We start from the raw sequence: 16,628 nt of genomic DNA on the forward strand, positions 1-16,628 counted from the left end.
GTGTCCTGCACTTCCTGGGAACTTGTGCACTTGGGGAACTTTCCATGGGAAAATGCAAGCTTGTGCCAGACACAGCTGAGAGAGAAGCTAGAGAGAGTGCATGTGGGAGTGCACATGCAGATGAGTCTGGGAGAGAAGACGGAGCGGAGATTTATCTGATGAACTAGCTGGGGTGTTGAAGGATTAAAGGAAGAAGCAACACACTCGTTTTATGCTGCGCTGCAAGAGATGGCGCTTTGCATGCGCCACACTAAAGATGAGGCACCAGTTCTCATCTTGCAAGAGCTCCATGTCCTATAGGTCACACTTTAACCAACCCTTGTTGAAACATCTCATGGCAACACCACCCATTCTCCCCAGACAAGGCAATCCCAGGATCAAACTTTTACTGCCGGATTTAAAAAAAAAATAAAAAATTCCTACCATAAAACTCAGGTAGGTTACTCCAAAGGTAATGACTATCTCAGCACTTTTAGGGGACTTAGAACCTCAGTTGTTACCTGGAATTCTTTCCCGAGTAACCATCAAAACAGAACTTCTCAGCCGTGGCAACACTGGAGCCAATTCTCCTAGATACATCCAAAGAGCAGTCGTGTAACCTGACTGTCCTTCAGACTGACACAGCAATTATGCAGCAACCAAAACCGTTCTACCAGCAACATGATGCCTATGGTCCCAGACCCTTAGATCAATCGGAGAGCCAGTCAAACCGGCCACTTCAAACATTTGTCCTTCCAAACAACCCTGCATCAGTAGGTAAGAGAATTAATTCTCTGTTCTGCTAGTCTATTCCTCTTTTAAATTTCCCCCCTAGATTTATCAGTCCTGGGTATTCTCTTCAGGAAATATACTGCTGGATTCTCTCCTTTTCATTCTCTTCCAATTTTCTTTAATCTTTTGAAGTTAATAATTTTACACCCTGCCAAAATACTCATCAAATAAAGCATCATTTCAAAATGGGGCCTTGTGACTTTTCTGTGTTACTATTTCAGGACCATCCAACCTGTACCATCCCCCAAGTCAAGAGAAAGACGTTTTCACTGGACCCCCTGCAGGTACGTTTAGGACACACAAGATTTACAGACATAAGAATTAAGACTGGAATTTTCATAAGACCTGGGCACTGTCCAGGGGTGCGCTACTCACCACCGGAGCACCTCCTTGTGGCCATAGAGGAGGATTAGCTCTGCCCATCTGATGCCTCTTCCTGCAGATGCTCACTCTGACTTTCTCTCGGGACTCGACTGCTCCCTCTTCGTGGCTTGGTTCTCCCTTTCTGCGGGTGCATACCAATGTCTCTCTGTCCCAGGCAGTCTTCCAGTTCACTGCCTCAATGGTGCCACTTCCCCACTGGCTGGTAGGAGAACCCAGGCCTGCCCTTTTCTCTGGGTTCCAGCCTGGGGACCCTACACCCAGCCGCTAAGATCTGTACAGTCCCACACCTTGCTGCGGTTTCCTACTTCCTATGTTGCCTCTATCCGTCTCTTTCTCCACCCTCCTCCAGGCATGTCCTTCCCTACAAGCCTAGCTCCCTTCTCTTCCTAGTCTCAGGGAGAGTGACTGCAAACCTCCTCCCTGCAGCCCCATTCTGCCTCCAGCTGTCTGACTTTATACAAGCCCTGGCTGTTCCGCTCAGGTGAGCTTCAGCTTTCAATTAGTCCTCCTGGCTCCCCGGCTCCTCCTCCAGGTGCAGCCTCGGCAGTTAATTGGCCCATTTAGCCACCTTAACCCCTTCAGGGGCTGGTGTGGACATCCCATGACAGGACCCTAATGCCCTTTGCAAATCTCATCTGTAAAAGATAACAAAGGGTGCTAGGCAGACAGCTGCCTGGTGTCCGGGGAGAAGATCTGCTTTCCCTTCCACTCTCGTGTTGGTTGCTCATCCTTATACTCCCTCCCTGGCGTGTAAACTCCCCTCATTTTGCACACGCACACACACCATCTGAATGGTAAATCAGTGCAAGCTACTCTGTGGCTTAGTCAACATGGAAAAGTTAGGTTGTAATAGCTTTGGGGGAGGGATAGCTCAGTGGTTTAGCATTGGCCTGCTAAATCCAAGGTTGTGAGCTCAATCCTTGAGGGGGCCATTTAGGGAACGGGGGTAAAAATCTGTCTGGGGATTGGTCCTGCTTTGAGCAGGGGGTTGGACTAGATGACCTCCTGAGGTCCCTTCCAACCCTGAGTTTCTATGATTCTATATCAGTCAGAGGTGCGAAAAAATATATCCCTAACAAACGTCGCAGTGCCGACCCAACCCCCAGTGGAGATGCAGCTACTTCGATGGAGGAACGCTACCATCATTCAGGGTGGGGGTGTTCCTACACCCATGGAAAAACCCCTTCCAGCAGTGTAGGCCTTGTCTACACTACGGGGTTGGGCCGGCACAGATACGGCAACCTAGCTATGCTCATGTCATCTTCGTAGCCTAGACACACCCTGTGATGTCAACGGCACCTGCATTGTGATCAGTTTACACTAAACATGTCACTTACACTGTTCACTTGGGCCCAGAGATTCCCTGGGAGCGGCACCCTCTGACTCCAGACTGCGTTTGCCCCAAATCCCAGATCGGAGCAAGTGACGCTATTTTCCCACTGGCACCGGTTTCGGACCAGATGTGTACCCAGTGTGTAACCTACGCTCCTACCTGGGCCACAGCAGAGCCTTGATCCTTTGTGCCGGACCTTTAGCTGGTGTACGCTGACTCAGCCCCATTGAAGTCAAGGGAACTACCCCACCAATTGACACCAGCTGAGGATCTGGCCTTTGGCGGGTCTTGGCTGGGGGTGAGTCATGCGCTCCCGGAGGATTTATTTACTCGTCGGCTCCGGGGTCCCCACGAATGATGTTTTTATCTCCGTTGCCCAGGTTTCCAGATGGCACCCTGTGGGTGCTTTTTCGATCCCCGGATATATCGCATAGAATGGGCAATGACCAATTTCGTGCAACCGTCAGTTTATAAACTCACGGGTGGATCAAGTTCACCAAACGCTTACCTTCTGGACACCCACAGATACCTCAAGAGTCCTGTCCAGACAGTCCCCTACCCAGCTTACCACCCGATCCCGAGCAACTCCCAATACATCATGCCTTATTTCAATCAGGAGGGCCCCGCCAATGGGACAGAACAAGGTAATTTGGTCCCTGACCCACTCCACGACTCCCAGTTTCTTGAGATGCCTCAGCCGCAGGAAGATGGTCAGAACAATGACAACAAACTGCCGCCGCTCCTCGTATCGCTGCCTGGACTTAGCCAGAATGAGCAAAGCCTCCAGATAAGCACCTACTGCCACCTTAAGGGTAGGCCAAGCCCCCACAACCCAGACTTTCAAGGGTTTGATAGTTTCCAGGTGGAAGGGGAAGAACTCAAAGAAAATCACATGAGCCAGAACCTCCTAGTGAATACACAGATCCCAGACATTTGCATCGAAGATCAAAACCCTCTTTCCAGTCCCAGTGTTGCAAACGCACAGGTGATGGCAGAGGCAGCGTCATGTCCCCTGCAGGACAGCCTCGTCGCTGAAGACAGCGAGGGGCTGGACACAGAGGAGCCCTTCGATCTGCCTGAGAAGGTTTTGTTGGAAGATGCAATGAAGCTGTTTGATTGCTCTCCAGCTAACTCGGACTCGGAGGTTTCCAGAGATAACCTGAGCCGCACCCTAACATCCAGCGAGAGCGAAAGCAAAGATTGCTGCTTCCCGTGTGACGACTCGTCCAGCGACATACGGTCCCTCAATCTGCCTGATGAGCTGCTGTCTTTTGACTATAGCGTTCCCGAGATCCTAAATACAGTGGCCAGCATGGATTATTTCTATGACCTCAAAACTTTCACTGAGGACCCCAAGTGGGATTTGGAGCGGGTACTGCAGCCTCCCCAGGACGGTGGGTCGCTCCAGGACCCCAGGCAAGAGCCCCAAGGAAAAGAGAAGCACAGCAGTGCATCAATAAAGAAAGGAAAGCAGACAGACAGCAAAAATACACCTGCCTCTGCACAGGAGAGCAGCACGTCGGACAGGCAGGAATGCCCGGTGACAGGCGTCTGACTAGCCCATTCGGAGCAGCTGTACGAAAGCAAAACTGGGCTGGAGCAGGGCTGGGTGATTGCAGTTAATGACTGAGCCTAATGAACCATCCTACTATTATTCTATTAAAAGCGATCTATCCGGAAACCCACTCTGTGCCCGCATTTAAGAGAAGGTTCTCAGGGTGTCCCACATGCTGCAGTAGAGGGGAAGGAGATGAAAAGGGGCCAGGTGTCTGCAAGGGTGATGAAACCCTGCAGACTGAGTCCAACATCAGTCATTCATCATTCCCAGATATTACAGTTGGTCAATGAGTTACAGGGCTCTTAGAATATATATTTAGCTGTGCACGACTAATTCAGACTGTTACCATAACTGCCTTTCAGGGGTGCATTGGGGGCTGATTCCCAGAGGTGCAGAAAGTCCCTGGGGAAATTAATTGGTTTTCCTTCTTCGAAGAAAGCCGGTTTCAACAAAAACCGGCATTAGTCAGTGCAAAGGGGGGGGGGATTTATTATTAAGAGCCTGCAAAGTGGGTGTGTCAAGTACAGCTCAGGATGGTCAGAGTAGACACCCCCATTGGACACCCTCCCTTGGACCATCCAAGGTGCTGGGCAGTGGAAAAGGAGGCCCTCAATGAAAGCACGGAACCCCGCAGTCCTGCCCCGCCCGGAACACATGGCAGTGAATTGCCAGCGGTGGGGGTCTAACCCGAGCTAGCGTGGGAGTGTGGATCCAGCAAATGGAGCACTAGGCATGGTCTCAGAGTGCATGATGATTGGCAGGGACGGCTCTAGCTTTTTTGCCACCCTCTCAGGGACCNCTGGCCCAGCACCAAGGATCTGGGGCCTCGTTGTGTGCCCAGGGCCCATGATGTGACCAGTTACATCCCAACTGTGGGGCACGTGGGTAAAAGGGAGTCACAGAGGAGGAGATCCTAGGGGTGGGCAGAGAGGAGCTGCTGGGAGCTAATTTTTACACCCTGAGTTGTCCCTACCCGGCTCCTCTAAACTTCATTCAAAGGGAGCCCTGTAATAGTTACAGAGTCCAATCATCAGTGGCAGCTCCAGGCACCAGCGCTCCAAGCGCGTACCTGAGGTGGGCAAGCCATGGGGGGTGCCCTGCTGGTCCCTGAGAGGGTGGCAGTCAGGCAGCCTTCGGCGGCGTGCCTGCGGGAGGTCCGCTGGTCCCGCGGCTTCGGCGTACCCGCCGCCAAATTGCTGTCGAAGCCGCGGGACCGGCGGACCTCCCGCAGGCACGCCGCCGAAGGCTGCCTGACTGCCACCCTCTCAGGGACCAGCAGGGCACCCCCCATGGCTTGCCCACCTCAGGTACGCGCTTGGAGCGCTGGTGCCTGGAGCTGCCACTGATGATTGGACTCTGTAACTATTACAGGGCTCCCTTTGAATGAAGTTTAGAGGAGCCGGGTAGGGACAACTCAGGGTGTAAAAATTAGCTCCCAGCAGCTCCTCTCTGCCCACCCCTAGGATCTCCTCCTCTGTGACTCCCTTTTACCCACGTGCCCCACAGTTGGGATGTAACTGGTCACATCATGGGCCCTGGGCACACAACGAGGCCCCAGATCCTTGGTGCTGGGCCAGGCGGCAGCGCCTGGTGTGTGCCGTGGGGAGGGGATATCCCTTCTTCCCCTCTGGGCCCAGCAGAGGTAGTTGAGAAGATGGAGGCAAAGGGAAGAGGAGGAAGAGGAAGTAGTGCTGCTGCTACTGCCTAGGGTGACCAGATGTCCCAATTTTATAGGGACAGTCCCGATATTTGGGACTTTTTCTTATATAGGTGCCAATTCCCCCCCCCCCCCCCGTCCCGATTTTTCACACTTGCTATCTGGTCACCCGACTGCCCGGAGGCTGGGGAGAGGCTGCAGGTGGCAACAGGTGCCTCTGCCTGATCTTGCGTCCTGCTTCTTGCTAGCTGGTTCTGGGGTGCAACCGATGGTGCATTTAATGCGCGAACGCTGTGATGGCCTGGTGCATCGATCACCCCACTGCAGAGCCTGCCAGGGGTGGTTCAGCTTCTCTCTGCTGCAGTGTTGGAGCCAATGAGGATCATTGTCCTTGGTGACTTCGCTCTCCATGCAAATAAGGACTCGTGGGGGGTTAGTTCAGTATCTCAGGGCTGCCATGACAACCGGGGGGCGGACCCAGCCATTTTCTGGCTCTCACCTAGAGCAGGCCACAAGCTAGCCCTCATAGAGCAGGTGGAGGTTACATCCTCGTCATGGGCAGACTGGTCCTTCACTCGGTGAGAGCCTGTTTCCATGGGCCATCTGAGATTAAAGGAACCAGTCCACTTCCAAGGGGTTCACTGGCACCTTCCTTTGAAGCATCTGGAACTAGCCCCTGTTGGAGACAGGATAGTGGACTAGATGGACCACAGGCCTGACGGTCCTTCCTTCCTAGAGTACTGCTTCACGCAGACACGCTGCTACATCGCCGCTCAGAAGGCAACGGAGACTCCCAATTGGTTTCTAGGTGGGATTGATTGATAGCGGCAGTTTTGATCCGTAAAGCCCTGAACAGTTTGGGACATTCCTGCTCCTAATGTCTCCAGGCTACACCATCACCGTTGCAATTTGCAGGGGGCCCAGAAGCCAACAGCCCGCTAGGTTAAGCCGGTGGCAGGGGGCATCTTCCATCTAGGGAGCCTAGATACAGGTACTCACTACTCCTCCTTTATTCCAACCCAGAATGGATGAGCTCCGGAGCAAACACAAGACTTATCTAGTGCCCCAGCTTTTCCTCAAAGGGGCGAGTTAAGCGATAAGGATTGGTTGGATGGAGGAGCCAATTAAGTTGTGGAAGTTCAGTGAACTGGGTGATTTATATTTCAAAAGACAGGGTCAGTGGGCAAGTGTTTATGTGAAGATTATTTATATAACCATATGTACCTTATACAGCTTTGCTTTACGAGCACCTAGGACCCTGGAGAGGTGCTTTATAATGCAAGAAAAAACTGTATAATACAATAAAATCACTTGTTTTCAAACCTGTTCCCAAAATTGCATTTCAGATGCCTCTGCTTCTTTACCCCTCTCCAGCTCTGCTACAACTGTCCCTTAAATAGGTACCGTTGTATGATATGCATCAAATCCATTTACTGTCACGTTCATGGTAGGGCTGCTCACATTAATTCACACACCATTTTGAAAGTGGGACGTTGTTTCCAAGTTGTGGGCTTCAAAACTGATGCAGTTCTGTCCCCACCCCCCATGAAACTTTTTATTATTTACCAGGTTTTTTGATGAAATAATTATTGAATTTTTTTTGTTTAATAGCAATTGCATGCATCATGCACCCTGGCTTCTGCACTCACAGGGGGGGTTTGTAAACACCTTCATTCAGTGCAGTTGTATGGGGTCCAACAGAGGATCCATTTTACTAATATTTGTCTCGTTTGGACTGTAAACTCTGTAAGGCAAGAACGGTCTCTCACTCTGTTTGAGCAGCCCGGGGCCTCGCTGAGTCAGGAGGTGACACTATCATTCATAGGTGCTAGAACGAGGGGTTGCAGCAGCACCCCCTGGCTTGAAGTGGTTTCTATCATATAAAGGGTTTATAGTTTGGTTCAATGACTCTCAGCACCCCACACTATACATTGTTCCAGTGGCCCTGTTATCATTTTTAAGGGAGGTAAAACTTGGGGTACACAAGATGACCCAGGCTCCTGAAAGGGGTACAGTAGTCTGGAAAGGCTGAGAACCACTGAGTTAATGGACTTTTCCTCTTCGCTTAAGTAGTGGAGGCTCACAACACAGACACCCTGGTGCAATCCCCCCTGGTGCTCCCAGCCTGGGATGCCCCTAGATTAAGCACCCACATTAAAATTCCCTAGGGAAACCCCATTGTTATGTACAAAGCACTATTGTGCAAATAGGGTTCTATCTACCCTATGCTGTTGTAGCACCATAGGGTAGATGCTTCCTTCTGCCATGGAAGAGGTTCTTCCACTGAGGTAGGTAATCCACCTCCTTGGGTGGTAGGAGCTAGATTGACAGAATTCTCCTATGGGCCTGGCCACATCTACACCAGGTGTACAATACTCTGGGGTGTGAATTTGTCATACCACTGAGCAACCTAGCTCAGGCACGTTACGTTTTAAGTGTTAACCAGGCTGTAGAAAGCCCTTTGCAATTGAGGATTCTGCATCATTTTACAAGCTAGTGATTTCAACCTTACTATAGCCCTGGAAGGTAGATAATTATTAAGTACTTATCTATCCCCTCAAGGAGCCTAACCCCCCATAGATCCCCCAGTATTTTTTCCCCTTTGCAGATCTCCTATTAAAAGTTTTACCAAGATCAGTATTCAGAGCGGACACAGAAGTAGTGTCTACAACCATGTGGGTTCTAGGGAAGAGAATGTGACACCTTTTTATTGAATCAACAAAACAAACTGCTTTGGAGACAAAGTCTATATGGGTGGGGAAGGGACTCTTACCCCAAAATTACCTTGCCAGTGGCTGATACAGTAGTGAAACAGTGTCCTGATTCCATCCTGGAGAGGGCAGACCTGCTCATTGTGTCCTAGAACCCATACCACTAGTGAAGATTCTCCGAGTCTGGGGGATAAGTGTCTATTCCTTTGGGGTAGGAGGGCTTGAATTTAATCCCTGGCAGGAGGCAGTGAAACAGCCTAGGTACAGGATGAAATGAGCGTCCCTTTGCTAGGAAACTCATTTTGAAAGCAAAGTTTTCCAAAGAGGGAGATATTTTTGCAGCCCACAGAGAACCCAGGAAAGATGTGCGAGGAGAAAGCAATGGCTCGAATGGTACAGCAGGTGCCTGGAATACTTCAACTCTCTTTATTGATCATTTTAACATTCCATCTGCATAACCTCACATGTCAACACACAAGACTCTATTTAGAAACAACCCTATTTACATCATCTGCTGCCAAGCCGGGCCGTTAAAGAATACCACATCCTGGAAGTCTGGTTCTGAAAGGGTATAAACTCACCCCTAGGTGACACTGCTCTGAGAACTGAAGGCTACATTACTGGATCAGAAAGAGGAACAAGTCCCTGAGTCTTGCTAGCGATAGGTGCAGGCTGAGATACACATGCAACTATTTGGTAGCGGATAGCGTGGGAGTTAGTGGAATAAAACCCTTAGCTACAATAAAATCTCAGCAGCATGGCTCGGCTTAGAAAGTCTAGATACTAGACAGCACATGGACAGAAGCAGCCACTACAGCGAGAGAGAAATGGTGGTTGTTTGGTACATCCTCTTCCTCAGCATCTCACCTCCCAAGCCGACTAGTCGTTGAACATCCCTCTTAAACCCTAAGTTTCTAATACTTCAGACTCCAGCTTCCCGCAGGGCTGCGCTTAAGTCGTTAGCAGATAACCTCTTTCCAGGGTCACTGGGCTAATTTACTTGAGAGAAGAAAAAACAAAAACAAAAACACACAGAAGAACCACAACGAGACACACTAGTGTCTTAGGACCAGCTTTCCTCTCCCAATGCTGTTGTAGAAGCCTTTGGTGCCATCCGGCCCATGGGGCAGGCGCATCACTCCAGGTCGAAGGCCAAAGGAATCTGGCATCTTTCTTAGTGCCAGAGAGCTGCAGGGTAGAGCTCTGGTTTCCAGAGACTGGCTATGGGCAGCCACCCGTCGCCGCTGGACCCAGGAGCTGCCAGAGCCAATCCCGCTGTCCCAGCAGGAATCGGACAATCTTCGGAACTCGGGACTCGTGTCTGGGCTGGAGGAGCCACCGTTGCCCAGCTCGGCAGCCAGGGGCGAAGGGCAGTGGGGGTGAGCCAGACTTTTACTGGAGAGAAGAGGGCTGGCGTGAGGGCTGCTGAAGAAGCCGGGTTTGAAGCTCATGCCCAGGCTGCAGGCGGACCACACTGGAGCAGAGAGATACTTCTGCATCAGGATGGGAGGGGAAGCCGGCATGCTGTCGGACTCCGAAGAGCTGCAGAAGAAAGAGTCTCCCGCGGCATAGGCCAGCGTCTCTGACGCCTGCTGCTTCCTGCCCAGCTGGTCCACCAGCTCCACCTCTTCCATGTCATCCCCGCTCTTCTTCTTGGAGCCCTTCCCGGAGAGACGGACCACCTTGATGCTCTCCCTGCTGGGGGAGCCCAGGCCGTGACTCAGCTCCTCATAAGCCTTCCTAGCACTCTCCAGGTTTTCATACTCCACCAAGGCACAGCACTTGGTCAGGAGCTCGGGGTAGCGGGAGGAATACTTCTTCACGTCGGAAGGCAGCTTCTTGCCCGGCCTCAGGATGCGGATGGAGGCGATGGCGCCAAAGGGGCTGAACATTTTAGTGATGGTCTCAATGAAGCTCTTCTGGAGCGGTGGCGACACTCCCTGTTCCTGGGGTAGGAGGTTCCAGGCCAGGAGCAGTTTGCTTGGCGGGATGCTCAGGAGAGACTCCGGGATGGGAATTTTCCTTCTCACCTTAGTCCCTTCGTCGTTCACCTCCAGCAGCTCCGAGAACTGCAGGGCGTAGAGAGTGAGCCTCCAGTCTCGAGTTAGGTATTTCACCTGTCAGCAAGAGAGAAGGGAAACAATATTCTCCTGCCATGAGGATATTCAAAGACTCCCCCTACTCTTGGGATGTACCTGCACAGAATTCTCTGCACCAGCTCTGGTGCTGTCCATGTGCGGCTATGGAAAGGGGGCACAGTTCCCCACATGCCCTCGGTTCCTTTCACACACACGCACCCCGCAGCCAGTCAGAATGGTGTTCCCGCCTCCTTTATCCCCATCCCAGCCCTGGGCAGGATTTCACCCCCAGTGCCTCTGTGCTAAGAGAGGCAGTGGGAAAGTTGCGTATGGAACAGATCCAGGAGGGAAGTGCCAGTGGAAAGAGGAATAAAAATGTTGGTCTGGTGGGAGCTTCGGAAATTGCCCTGATCCAAACGCTCTGTGGAGAGCGACTCCCCACCTCTTCCTGCTGGAGGGGAGCCTCCCTCTCCAAGCTGAAGCATGTTGCCGGGGAGGAACGTGTCCATGCGCCTGGCCCTTGGTTATTCGGACAGAGCCCTGGAAGCGCACGCTGCTCATGAGACCCCAGAGAGTTACTGGAAGGGGCCTCTTGGGTCATGGAGGCCAGTCCCCAGGCAATCCTGTCATAGAATCCCAAAGGTTTATTAAGCTCCATCTTAAAACGACACCAGTCATGGAAACAGGGTGTTGGGGGAGAAGGGGAGGAAAGAACACTTCCCAGCTACAAAATATTCATCTTGGTGCTCTCATAGCTTTTCCATAGCATGCCTCATCCAGAGAGGATTGCCCTAACCTCCCACTAGTTATCAGGTCACATTTCTGGGGAAAGACCAGCACATGCTGACATGCCGAGTGTTGATGTTTTATAACTGGTCTTTTAATACAATTATGTCTTCCTCCCCCCCCCCCCCCCGCTCCGCTCTGTTCCTCTGCTTTCCTTGTTCCCTTCTCCTACTGCTGTCGTCAGGTTCTAAAGCCCATCTGTTCACCTCTCCTGTCCCTACTGTGGCACAGTGACCCCTAGGAACACAGCTTCTCCTCTTTGCTCGTAGCTGCTTTCACAGAAGTCCAGGCTAGCACTTGGGTTCCCCCCTTACCAGTAGCCAGAAATGAGAAGAGCTCAGCTGTCTGCAGTGCAGAGTTTGGGGATGTTAGTTCTAACTTATTTTCAAGGGGAGGAAGGGAGCAGAGGTTTCATAGATGGTATGGCTGGAAGGGACCGTTAGGCAGGAGGTCGGACTCATCTAACACCTCAGAAACTTCCATCCAGCTACACCTGTACTGAGCCCAGTAACGTGTTTGGCTAAACCTCCTCTTCCAGAATTTTTTTTTATTTGAAGACTATGAAGAACCCAATCTTCCCTTGGTAGATTCCCCCTCACCTCTGTTAGGTGCCTTTGCTTGGTTTGAATATGGACAGAAAGCTGACTGGGTATGGCTAAGGTGAAGACTCGCTTTCCAGCAGGATGTACCACTCCACCCTTAAAAAGCGAGGTCTTTCCTGCTTCAAGGAAAGTGTGTCCAGTCTGTGGCCAGCAGAGGATGGTTTGACCCACTTTGAAGCAGTTTGGATAGGCCTGTGTGCGTTCGAGCAGACTGATTGTGTACTGTCAGAGCACACACAATATTCACCCACGAGCCAAGAACGGCTAAACATGAGTCAGAACTTGAGTATGCAGAATTCCACAGAAGACCGCTGACATGTGTCTGTTTAGGCCAAGATTTCTCAAAATAGGAACCTGAGGTTAGTCTCACAAGTAAAGGACCCCATTTCTACCAATGCTGGGCAACCACTACCTCCTGGAGCAGGCAATGAATGTTGCTTCTTTCTGAGCACTTCTGAAAATTAGACTGCTTCTCTTCCCCAGAGCCGGTCACGCAATTTAAAAACCTAATTTGAGGCCCCCCCATTTTTGAAAATCTGGGCCAAACAAACAGTTAAATCTTAACATCTACATCGAGCACTTTTCATCCCGAAAGATCCTAAAAGACTTTACAAGCTACCCACTGCCATCTACCTCTGAAATGCAGCCACCTCTGGGGTGAAGCACAACTGATAACAGAGTGAGGCTGCACAGCAGTTTAGGAGGAGGAGGGGCGGGGAATGCTGTATCCATTTGAAATGGCCAGGGGGCAGGCCACGACCCAGATCGAAGTTGAGCCCTGCAAGGGCCAGAGGAGGTCAAGCTAAACTTTAGCACGTGATCAGGAGATTGGCTTGGTCCTTCCTCTTAAGGCTACAGCACTTAGATCCAGTCCTAGCTGCCTTCTAGTCCAGGGGTTCTCCGGACAAATTTTTTGGTGGCCTCAGTGCGGCCACCAACTCTGGCTGGTGGCCACTCTCTCACTTTTTCTTAAAATACTTAATTAGCTTTAGGAAAACCAAATCAATATGCACATAGACACGTCCAAATCATTGTAATTTATTCATTGCTAGCTAGTCAGTCTGTTGTGAAAAGTGATATTAACAAACATACAAGTATCACTTTTCACAGCAGACTTACTCAGCCCCGGCGAGCCTGGGGACAAATTAAGCCCTGGGGGAGGGCCAAGGGAGATGGGGGTGGGGAGCTGGGGGAGGCAGTGACAGCTGGAGCCCTGCAACTAGAGCCCAAAGTCCCGCAGCTGGAGGACGGGGCCAGAGGATGGAGCCCGAAGCCAGTGGGCTGGACCCTGGGGCCTGCCACCACAAAGCCAGTGCCCGGGGCTGGAGCCCAAAGCCCCACCGCCAGAGCCTGCTGCCCTGCCACCCCTGAGCTGAAGCCCAAAGCCTGAGCCCCACCGCCCCTGGGAAGGTGGGGGACTCCCTGGCTGCCTGCTCCTCCAGCGTTGTGCCCCCGGTGATTCCAGAGGGGGGCAGGGCCCAACCCCTGATGGTGGCCCCAGCAACCAACACCAAGGAGCAACAGGGGCATCCAGGAGCAACAGGGAGAAGGGAAGGTGGAGGAGGCCCTGCTTTGGAAGGGGTGGGGAGGACAATCACAGCCCAGAAGGCTGTGGCCGCAAGAAAAGCCCCTGGTGGCCGCATGCAGCCGCAGTGGCCACATTTGAGAAACACTGCTCTAGTCACATGCACCAGGATGTGAGCGGCAAGAGGGAACCACCCACCTTCTTGAAAGAGGTCAGCAGTTTGATGCTGACGAAGCCCAATTTGTTCTTCTGAACGTGCTTGAGGAGGAAGGCATCCTTGGCCAGGTTCTCGTCAGACAAGTAGAACTCCACTTGAGACACAATCCTCTGGATCAGCTGTGCGTCGGGCACCGAGGAGTCGCACTCGAATGAGTCAGCCCCAAAAATGTCATTCAGGTCATAGAAGCTCCTACAAGCAAGACAGCCGGGATCCCGCCCAAAGTTAACTGCACTTGCAGCTGGGATAAACAAGCACACAGGCCTGGATCACTTACAGTGGGCACCTGTCACTAGCTGGGTTACCCACTTACAGACAAACACCCAGGTACCCCGGTGTGGCTGCAATCGAGGCAACGCCTTTAGGAATCATGAATACAAGGAAATCTCAGAGGGGCTTCCAGTGCCGGTAAACACAGCACTTTCCCCTCTGCCGTTCCTGGAAGTGACCAGCATTGCAGACTGGATCAGCATCACTCAGCCATGGAGACGGGGGTGGCTGGATTAGAGACCAGTAGCGCAGCTTTGGATTGGAAGTGCTACTACTGGGTGGACATAGAAAGATACTCACATGTCCCTACCTGTTTGGGCTACAAGGTTAGGGAAGTGAGTGTGGTGCAGCAGCTAAAGGAACAGAACTGGGACACCAGAGACCAGGGCTTTGGTCCAATTATTATTATTGCTTGTGCAGATTGGCTGTCGAGGTGCTCACCTGGGGGAAGGCTGTTCAAACACCCTAGACAGGCACTCAAGAGATACCCAGGATTTGTTTCAAGAGGGGACGGAATAGTCTCTGGAATGACTGCAACATTAGGATGCAAGCCGTCGGTGCTATTGCAAATAGTGTTAAGTTTTTGTTTAACCAGACATTCGATCATTTAACTCTTGAAAGAAATGCTGATTGCTAGCTGTGGTGCAAATACTCAGTCTATTACCCATAAGACCTGTTCTCACCCTGACTCTGTTGCTGCCCACTAATTATACCCTGCAAGCAAGATCATCATTGTAATGTGTTTTGGCAGCACGTGACTAAGGAGGGAAGCCCAGGGAATGGTACATTTGGGAGGGACAAGCTGTTGCGTCAGTCAGGCTCCCTCCCACAATCCCTAGAAGGGCGAGTTTCTTGATTAACTCCCCCTCCATGACCTCAGTCCCCCATCTCCTGAAACTGGGTCACTTTGAAGGAGTGGGGAGTGAGATAAGGCCTAGATCTCATTCCCACGTTACAGTTCTCAGCCTGTAACACGGGTGGGGGGAGAGGGCGGAATCTCTGCTGTAGTCATAGGAAGAGAGCCCTGGGGAAGAAGTGGGCTGTAGCCCACGAAAGCTTATGCTCAAATAAATTTGTTAGTCTCTAAGGTGCCACAAGTACTCCTGTTCTTTTTGTGGATACAGACTAACACGGCTGCTTCTCTGAAACCTTAATTAGCAATGGGAGCGTTGTCCCAGATTCAGTCCTGCCTCAAGTGCAGGGGACTGGAATTGAGGACCTATGGATGTCCCTTCCAGTCTCACATTTCTTTGCTTGTACCTAACTCCCCGGCAGAGACACCCTGGGGCGAGGCGCTTTAAGGGAGAGGCTGGGAAGACGTTTCTCCTATTTGATACTAACTCCCTTCCCCACCCCCAGGATTCTCCCCCATGTCCATGCATCTGGTCAGCATACCTACAATAGAGGGGGACCAGAAGCCCACAGAGAATTGGTTCCGCTGAGAGCTTCCAAATTACAAACATAGGCTTAGTGCAGGGAAACGGGTCCCATGGATACCCAGCCTGCACTGAGCGGGTAGCTCCCTGCTTGCATGAGAAAGCCGTGTGAGAAGAGTACAGATTTTAGCCATAGGTTAAAAGTCATAATGGGGTCATTTCCCCATTGGCCAGCTCGGTCACTGATCTGCTGTGCGATTGCAGGCAAGGACCCGCTCTGCACCTCGGTCTCATCCATTTAGACAGTGGGCGCGTCAGGCCCGAGGCCATCTCACCTTGCGTTTGCACAGTACCCAGCACCAAGGGGCCCCCCAATGGTCTCGAGCTGCTAGTGCTATGTAATAACTCAGCATGGGAGCATTGTACACCCGCAGTGCCCTGGGGCAAAGGGCTACCCAAGCAGCAGGACACTGCAGAGCCAAGCCGGCTGGGAACTAGCCGACTCCAGCCTATTGGCGCTAGGTTAGAGGGGAACTTTCAACGCGAGAGCACTAGCCCAAGTCCAGATCAGTAGCCAACAGAAGCGGATAATATCAAAGGCCTTTGCGGAGGATCATGTAAAGTGTGTTGGGGTCTTGGTCTACCCCCAGCAGCTCACATTGGGCACCAGTTGCCCCCTCTGTTTGCAGTCTCAGCAGAGACAGAGAATTGAAGGGAGCCCTCAACTCCCTTCTCTCTCCTGGAGCTGTTTCCTCTAGGAGATGCAGCATATGGCAGGGCACTGCCTGCACTACTAGGAATCTGGAGATAACTAAGGCCTTATCTCCAGGGCTATCAGGGAGGGGCAGCCCCACAGTAGATAGAGAGACACATACCCATCAAAGTTCTCAAAGAAGTCTTCCTGGCTGAGTGGAGGGAGAGGCTGGCCCTTGTGTGGAAGGAAGTGCAGAGTAGAAAAGGGAGTTGTTTGCACTTGCATGGGGGTGCTGCACCTGGGCTGGGAACCAAGCCCCAGGGCCACCAAGGAACCATGAGACGACATGGTGCTTCATCTGGCAAGGTAGAAGAAATACAGAGGACAATCACAAGCAGCTTAAATGCCTCATATTGAAGGAGCATTAATTAGCAATCGGGCTAAGCCCTAGCACCTCTGGGCTTGGGAGTTCATAGCCCCAGTATCTCCGGGCTTGGCACATGGGTTATGAATATAAGACAATTGCTTGAGCCCCGGCCCCTCTTTCATTACAAATTCAGCACTACAATGAGAATGTGATTGGGAGCCTAGGGCACATATCACCCACCCCTCCCCCAGCAGGGATCAACACTACACCCCAAGAAGCATATGATGGACTCTAGGAAA

The 16,628-nt window shown here is 51.7% G+C and overlaps 2 protein-coding genes across 2 annotated transcripts; one reads left to right on the forward strand and one right to left on the reverse strand.

Annotated features, from left to right (window-relative positions):
• The first annotated feature begins 629 nt into the window (after positions 1–629).
• Positions 630–4,147, forward strand: PRR22 (proline rich 22). Its single transcript, XM_034755064.1, has 3 exons — positions 630–756; positions 993–1,055; positions 2,869–4,147. Exons 1-3 carry the CDS (start codon positions 630–632, stop codon positions 4,041–4,043), a joined length of 1,365 nt encoding a protein of 454 aa, XP_034610955.1. The 3' UTR covers positions 4,044–4,147.
• Positions 4,148–8,842: 4,695 nt separating this feature from the next.
• Positions 8,843–16,310, reverse strand: LOC117869023 (la-related protein 6-like). Its single transcript, XM_034755484.1, has 3 exons — positions 16,144–16,310; positions 13,604–13,814; positions 8,843–10,531 (listed from the first exon to the last, which is right to left on the reverse strand). Exons 1-3 carry the CDS (start codon positions 16,308–16,310, stop codon positions 9,470–9,472), a joined length of 1,440 nt encoding a protein of 479 aa, XP_034611375.1. The 3' UTR covers positions 8,843–9,469.
• Between the last annotated feature and the right edge of the window lie 318 nt (positions 16,311–16,628).

Source organism: Trachemys scripta, chromosome 22 (assembly GCF_013100865.1).
Source record: "Trachemys scripta elegans isolate TJP31775 chromosome 22, CAS_Tse_1.0, whole genome shotgun sequence".
Taxonomy (NCBI): Eukaryota; Metazoa; Chordata; order Testudines; family Emydidae; genus Trachemys; species Trachemys scripta.

Excerpts from the sequence above, each read along its gene's own strand:
- PRR22 (XM_034755064.1), top strand. The coding sequence starts at position 630 with ATGCAGCAACCAAAACCGTTCTACCAGCAACATGATGCCTATGGTCCC. Across the intron at positions 757-992 it reads AAACAACCCTGCATCAGTAG|GACCATCCAACCTGTACCAT; the intron begins GTAAGAGAATTA and ends TTACTATTTCAG. Across the intron at positions 1,056-2,868 it reads TTTCACTGGACCCCCTGCAG|GTTTCCAGATGGCACCCTGT; the intron begins GTACGTTTAGGA and ends TCCGTTGCCCAG.
- LOC117869023 (XM_034755484.1), bottom strand. The coding sequence starts at position 16,310 with ATGTCGTCTCATGGTTCCTTGGTGGCCCTGGGGCTTGGTTCCCAGCCC. Across the intron at positions 13,815-16,143 it reads TTCTTTGAGAACTTTGATGG|GAGCTTCTATGACCTGAATG; the intron begins GTATGTGTCTCT and ends TCTTGCTTGTAG. Across the intron at positions 10,532-13,603 it reads TGCTGACCTCTTTCAAGAAG|GTGAAATACCTAACTCGAGA; the intron begins GTGGGTGGTTCC and ends TCTTGCTGACAG.